The sequence below is a fragment of the Benincasa hispida genome, chromosome 3 (assembly GCF_027475165.1).
Source record: "Benincasa hispida cultivar pf3 chromosome 3, pf3_genome.v1.1, whole genome shotgun sequence".
NCBI lineage: Eukaryota > Viridiplantae > Streptophyta > Magnoliopsida > Cucurbitales > Cucurbitaceae > Benincasa > Benincasa hispida.
In genome coordinates, this window is record NC_143480.1 from 35,379,150 (window position 1) to 35,386,277 (window position 7,128).

General features: G+C 28.7%; 1 protein-coding gene across 1 annotated transcript; it reads left to right on the top strand.

Annotated features, from left to right (window-relative positions):
• Window positions 1-2,793, top strand: LOC120072704 (UDP-glycosyltransferase 73C4-like). The gene is made up of 2 exons (XM_039025163.2): window positions 1-982; window positions 1,885-2,793. Exons 1-2 carry the CDS (start codon window positions 199-201, stop codon window positions 2,625-2,627), a joined length of 1,527 nt encoding a protein of 508 aa, XP_038881091.1. The 5' UTR covers window positions 1-198; the 3' UTR covers window positions 2,628-2,793.
• The last annotated feature ends 4,335 nt before the right edge of the window (window positions 2,794-7,128 follow it).

Below are 7,128 nucleotides of genomic sequence, written 5' to 3' on the forward strand. Positions count from 1 at the left end.
GTGATAAAGTTGGGTTGCATAAAAAAAAATTCGGTTAAGATACACCTCTTTCTCTTTTTGTGGTCTCTAGATATTGTTTGTAGGGTAGATATCATAGATATTTTCGGAGACTAAAAAAAAATCTATAATATAGTTTCCAATTTCCTCAAATAATGCATTCTCAGTCTCACAAAACACAAAGCAGCAAAAAAAATCCAAATGGCTTCTTCAAATGTTCATCATCTTCATTTCGTTTTGTTCCCTTTAATGGCACAAGGCCACAGCATTCCAATGCTATACATTGCCAAGCTCTTAGTTAACCAAGCCGCACCCCTTTCCATTACAATTCAGATCACCATTTTGACAACTCCTCAAAATGCATCTCACCTCCAAATCTCCCATTATCCCCAAATCCATATTGCTCTTCTCCATCCTTCTCTTCCCATTTCCCACAAAACTTTTGACCAACTCACTTCCTTAAACCAATCCCTCTCTTTCTTCTCTTCTATTGCCCATGATTTCCACTCCCAAGCCCTCTCCCTTTGCCAATCCCTTTCCCCAAAGCCCTCTTGCATTATCTCTGACATTTGCCTTCCATGGACCCTCCACATTGCTTCCCACATTGGGGTCCCTTGGATCTCCTTCTCCGGCGGCTCGTGTTTCGCCAATGTCGTTATGACCAATGTCATGACAGCGTTTGGGTCTGGATCAGGGTCGGAAAATATTGATGAGTCTATTGAGGTTTTTGGGTTGGAGCATAGGATAGAGTTTACTACCAAGGCTCAATTGCCCATTCAGGGGGTTTTGAGTGGTGGGATGATGAAGTTCTTGGAGCAAATTGGTGAGGCTGAGAAGAAGGCTTATGGAATGATTGTTAATAGCTTTGAGGAACTGGAAGGTTCTTATGTTACACATTTGAAGAAGAAGGTCAGAGGAAATAGAGTTTGGTGTGTTGGACCAGTTTCTTCTTGTAATAAACACTATGTGGACAAAGCTCAAAGAGGTACTAATTCATATTAATTATATTCATTACTACATATATTTATTTAGTTTTAAATATGAAGTTGCTAGGTAGCTACTAGTTAGTTTAAATGATATGTATTACTCCATAATATGCACACAAATGGTATGATGTATTTCTATGGATATCAATTGAAATAAATTAGAATTCTAAACTCTATGCTACTTCTAGGGGATAAGATATTTTTCTGAAACAAGTAAATTATAATTATTGTTTGTTCTATTTTTATTTTTCTTTTTATATATTGCAATAAGTTCAACAAAAACTCTTCTTATAAGGATAATTTTTTTTTTAATATCCTTGATTGATTTGGTACTTGTTTTATGAACTATTGAAATATCTATGGTTTGAGACAATAGATTGACCATCATTTCTTATAAAGTATTCCCCTTTTCATTAATTTCTGTAAGAGCTAAATTATTCTGAACTTTCAGAATATCGAGACTTCATTTGTCTTCTTTGAATAGAGGATATAGCGATATCTATGAGATTTATCCATTTAAGCAACCCTGAGACAATATACTTCGATGTTAGCGATCATTCTTTGAATTAATGAATCATCTCATCTCACTTTGGGTATAATAGCCCTAATAACTTTTATTTTTGGAACCATCCAAAAAATCTCATACTAATATAAACAACCGATCTCATTAGGTCAACTTAGAGTGGTTAGTACCATTTAAAATAGACAAATGTAAATTACTAACCCTTGAATAACACATGACAATATGCATGTCTAAGTGGTTAGAAGTTCAAACCACCTCACTTCCATACATTTTTGTTAAATTAAACCCTAAAAAAACATGAAAATATGAAGGAAATTATATATATATATATCATCTTATCTTTTGAAACACTTTTAAGTAAAATTTTAATTTCAACAGGCAAAGGCTCAACAAAGGAGGGGCAGGACAACAATAACAACAATGATAAAGTGATGAAGTGGCTAGACTTGCAAGACCCAAATTCAGTGTTGTATGTATGTCTTGGAAGTCTACACAACTTGAAAACTCCACAACTAATAGAGCTAGGATTGGGATTAGAATCATCAAAAAGGCCATTTATATGGGTAGTAAGAGCCTCAAACAAGCTACAAAAATGGATTGAAGAAGAGAATTTTGAAGAGAGAATCAAAACAAGAGGCCTTGTCATAAGAGATTGGGCTCCACAACTTTTGATATTATCACACTTTGCTATTGGGGGATTCCTCACTCACTGTGGTTGGAACTCAGTCCTTGAAGCCATATCTGCTGGCTTGCCAATGCTCACTTGGCCTCTATTTTCAGACCAATTCTTGAATGAGAAATTAGTGGCTGATGTTTTGGATATAGCTGTGAAAGTTGGTGCAAAAAATCCAGTGATGAAAATGAAAGAAGAAGAACAAGAAGATCAAAAAGAAGAAGAAGAAGAGGAGGAGGAGGGGATAATAATAGAGGTAAAGAAAGAAGATGTTAGGGAAGGAATTGAAAGGGTAATGGGGAAAGGAGATGAAGCTGAGGAAAGAAGGAAGAAAGCAAGAGAATTTGGGGTTATGGCAAATAATGCTTGGGAAGAGGGTGGCTCTTCTCAGCTTAATATTAGATTATTGATTGATGATATAATGAAACAAACCAAGATTTCAACCTAAACATTGATCTTTTGGGGACTTTCCATTTTCATGTGTATCTACCTTTTAATTGTTGATTTGTTTGTTTTTTAATGGTTAACTTGATTCTTTGGATTTTACTTGAAGAAGCATTTTGGGTCCATACCTAAATGCAATGAAATTATTTTAATTTGTTTGTTTTTAAAAATTTTGATGATTACATGACACTTTCATTTTCATTGACTTTTGATGTGGTTTATGACCATTCTTTTAATGACGGAGAGTTGGAGTTTTGCTCTCCTGTGCTCGAGAGCACTCACTCTTACTCTCTCTTATTCTCTCTATGAGAGCAATTAAAATAAAGAAGTCAAATTACAAGTTTAGTTTATTAATTTTCGGGTTTTATCTATTTATATCTCTTAACTATAAGAAGGGCATAATTTATAGGTTTTTGAACTTTTCTTTTAAGGAATTTTGAACTTTGGTTTGTGTCTAAATAAATTTTAAAATTAAAAATAGTAAAGAATATTTGGTTCTGAAATGGTTGTTTACAAATGTCTTTTTGCTTATACTTGGAAATCATGGTTTTAAATCACATTTTGGTCGTGGGTTTCTATATTTGGAATTTTTAAAAGGTTTATTTTTTATTTTCAAAATTTTAAATTTATTTTATTTTAATCTCTAAATTTTTAGGGGGCGTTTGGTGAAGTAGAAAGTTGAGTTGAGTTGAATTGGTAATTATTATTTGAAGAGTTAAATTATCTAGAGAATTACATTGTATGTATTTGATTTGTAGAGTTGAGTTGGTAATTATTGTGGGCAAAGTTGAGTTGAATTGGGATATCTGATGCTGTTTTTATAAATAAAAGTGAGTTGGTAAAATAACCAATTCAACTCCACCAACATTTAAAGTTGGTTGTCAAACATTGAGTTGGTAAAAAATACCAACTCAACCGAACTCTCCTTAGGTTGTCAAACACCATGTCTTTATATCCTAGTCTTTAAACCTTTCCCTTTTTTTCCAAAACCATTTTTGTCCTTACCATCGATTTGTCACTTGATGTATTCATCCAATATCGATTGATGATTGAAATGGTATAAAGTTTAATATCTAAAATAAAACAAAATTCAAAATTTTAGATACTTAATATAAAATTTGAACCAAAATTGTAGGGAGAAAGAGGGAGACACATATTTGAAAGAGCAATATTTGAGTATATATTGGATTATTAATATATATGTGTATATATATTACTGGCAAATTAGATGAACCGCATAAATGAACTTTAAATTTTAGGGTTTTTTTTTTTTTTTTTAAAGAATTTAATTTTTATTTATTTATTTAAATTTTTGAAGTCATTTCCTTGTGCGTGGTGCAAGGGAAAAAGGAAATTTATTATTTACAAAAGTGTATATATATATAGAGAGAGAGAGAGAGAGGCCCTTTCCAAAATATGGAAAAATATTCATCTCCATCCATGATGGAGATATCTTAATCTTATATATCAATGGTGGTTGGTCTACCAATCTTCTCTCTTTTGTAATTATAATGCATCTTGTATTTTTTCAATTAAGAAAACTTTCTTTCGACCTCTCTCTTATCTATATTTTCTTATGCATCTCATATTGAACTCTTCTCTAACTTTCTCTCGTAAATAATTCTTTTGTGATAATGTAATCATTTTTGAGTTTGAGGTATGATAAAAAGTTTTATTGATGTGACAATCTAGTTGAAATATCGAGTACACTTATTTATCTTTCTATCTTTTAGTACCAAATAAAGAAAACAAAGATGGAATTTTGTGCTTAATTTTTCGAAAAAAAAGAGAACTATGTACAACCATTCAACAAATAAAACTATTCATTAAAAAAAAGCAGCTAACTATCTTGTTGTTAATTATTATTGTTCCAAATCAAGTGAACAATTCCCTTAATTGTACCAAATCCAAGTAGACTTAACATTAATTTTCGGATTTTTTTCCCTTCTTAATTGTACCAAGTGCCTAATAAATTCTTAAGTCTTTTTTTCAAGGAATTTTGTTTCTCATCACTAATCATTTGATTTTTTATTATTTTTTTTTAAAAATTAAACTTATGGATATCACTTCTATTATCAAATTTTTTAATTTATTATCTACTTTTTATTTTTAGTTTAAAAAGTCAAACCAAAATTTGAAAACTAAACAAATTAGGCCTCGTTTGATAACTATTTGGTTTTTTTTGTTTTTGAAAATTAAGTCTATTTTATCCACATTTCATACAATGATTCACATCTTTCTTAATTACAATGGTTGAATTCTTAGCCAAATTCAAAAAATAAAACAACTTTTAATTTGGTTTAATTTTTTAAACTATTAATGAAAAAGTAGATAATAAAGGAAGAAATTTGAAAGTAGAAGTAATGTCCATAGACTTAATTTTGAAAAATAAAAACAAAAATTAAAATAGTTACCAAACGAGATCTTTTGAAAACTTGTTTTTACTTTTAGAATTTGACAATTCAACCCTTGGATTTAAGAAATATGTAAATAAATATACGAAATTGAGAGGAAATAGACTTAATTTTTAAAAAACAAAAAAAGGAAATAGTTATCAAATGAGACCAAAATAATTACTAGATTAGACTTAAATAGTTATTAAACGGACCGTATTTAAACTAATACGTGCTTTTAATATATATATTACTAAAACTAGCTTAGAAAAAAAAAGGAAAAATTCAAAAACAGAAAAAAAAAAAACAAAAGCAAAAACTTTTGAGTCAAGTCACCTGCGAGTCAATGGCTTGCCATTTTTATCCATTTCCCGTTCATTATATTATATTTTATATTATATTCAACAATTGGAATAAGTAAATAATGTGTTTATTCGCTTTGATCAACATTTTCATATAAATTGACATGAATTTACAACGAATTTCGTTCCATTTTTTTCTCTTCTCGTGTTTGGTACGGCCATCATTGCACCAAATCCATTCATACTTTTTAGCCTCATTAATCTTTTTCATTTTTAGAAAATAATAATAATAATAATAATAATAATAATAATAATAATTGTTTCCTTCATCAAACCTGAGTGCTATCACTTACTAGTCAATAAAAGTGGGGTTAGTTTCAGTCTTCTTCGAAACGGTTAGGCTTGGTTGATTTTGTCAAAAAAGAAAATAGGTTTCGAGGATTCATTGATTAATATACCTCCGATACTAGTAAGATTTGTGCTATGTTATTATTATCATTTTTGTTTTTATCTAAAAAAACACATTCTTATAAATATTAAAATTTGATAGTTGGAGATTTTTTGTTGCGAGTTCGCAAAAATCATTTTACATTGTTTATAAAAAATTCCCAACAAATAACTTCACGAATTGAAATTACATGGAAGTGCTTTTGTACTATAATAAATAATCAGAATTACCAATTTCAATATTTAGGACAAAAAAATAAAATAAAATAAAAAGGTATGGAAACTACAAAGAATTGACACATATCCGGTCTACCCTACATTAACTTTCGAAATATTTTTTAGCAATATATAAAATCAAAATTTCTACCAATATGTAAATTATAATATCTTCAAGTAATATATAAATAAACTTTGGGTACTTTTAAAAAAATAATAATTAAGTATGAAAGTGCTTTAGAAATTTCCTTCGCTTTTTCGCCTAACTTTTTTTTTTTTTTTTTTTTAATTTTATTTTTTTATGGTGTGGAGGTTGGTTGGCGAAATTTTTTTTTATAGAAAAGACCAAGTACATTAAAAATATTGAACGCCATATATATAATATATCATTCTCCCATCAACTATAATTCTTTATTCTATATGATTCCATTTATCATGTTATATTATTAACAATGACTTTTATAATTATTTATTTGGTTAGAAACTAGTCTTGTAAACTTTATTTTCTATTGTTACGAATTACGAATAAAAATGAAGCTAATATATATATATATATCTTTAATTTTTGGACGATTTTTAAATAAAAAATATATATATATCTTTAATTTTTGGACGATTTTTAAATAAAAAAAATGAACTAATTTATTTATATATATAGTAAAATATTACTATCTATTAGTAATAGATTGAGATAGACATCTATTAGTCCATTGCAGCCCATCGCCTACTATAAATGTCTATCGCAATCTATAGTGATAGACGTGACATTTTGCTATATTTAAAAATATTTTAAATAATTTTACCATTTAAAGCAATTATCTGATCTCTATTTAAAAAAAAAAACTCATATACCTTATATATTTTTTAATATTTCTAAATCACACTTAATTCAACTTGAATGAGAAAATCCGAACTTTAGAATTTTGATTGAGAGTCAATTGATTTATACCCATTTTGACCATACTTATATTAAAATTAACATACACAATAATCTAAAGTTAAATTATCTTCGGTATTTTCTTTTTGTTGGTCTTGTCCTATTTCCTTTGGATAGAGAAGATCTTTATATGATAGATAATTGTTTTTGGAAATTTAATGGAAATTTCTTCTCTAGGGAAAAAAAACGAAAAATATAAACATATTATAA

Coding starts and splice junctions, on each gene's coding strand:
- LOC120072704 (XM_039025163.2), top strand. CDS start 199: ATGGCTTCTTCAAATGTTCATCATCTTCATTTCGTTTTGTTCCCTTTA. Junction 983..1,884: donor TGTGGACAAAGCTCAAAGAG/GTACTAATTCAT, acceptor TAATTTCAACAG/GCAAAGGCTCAACAAAGGAG.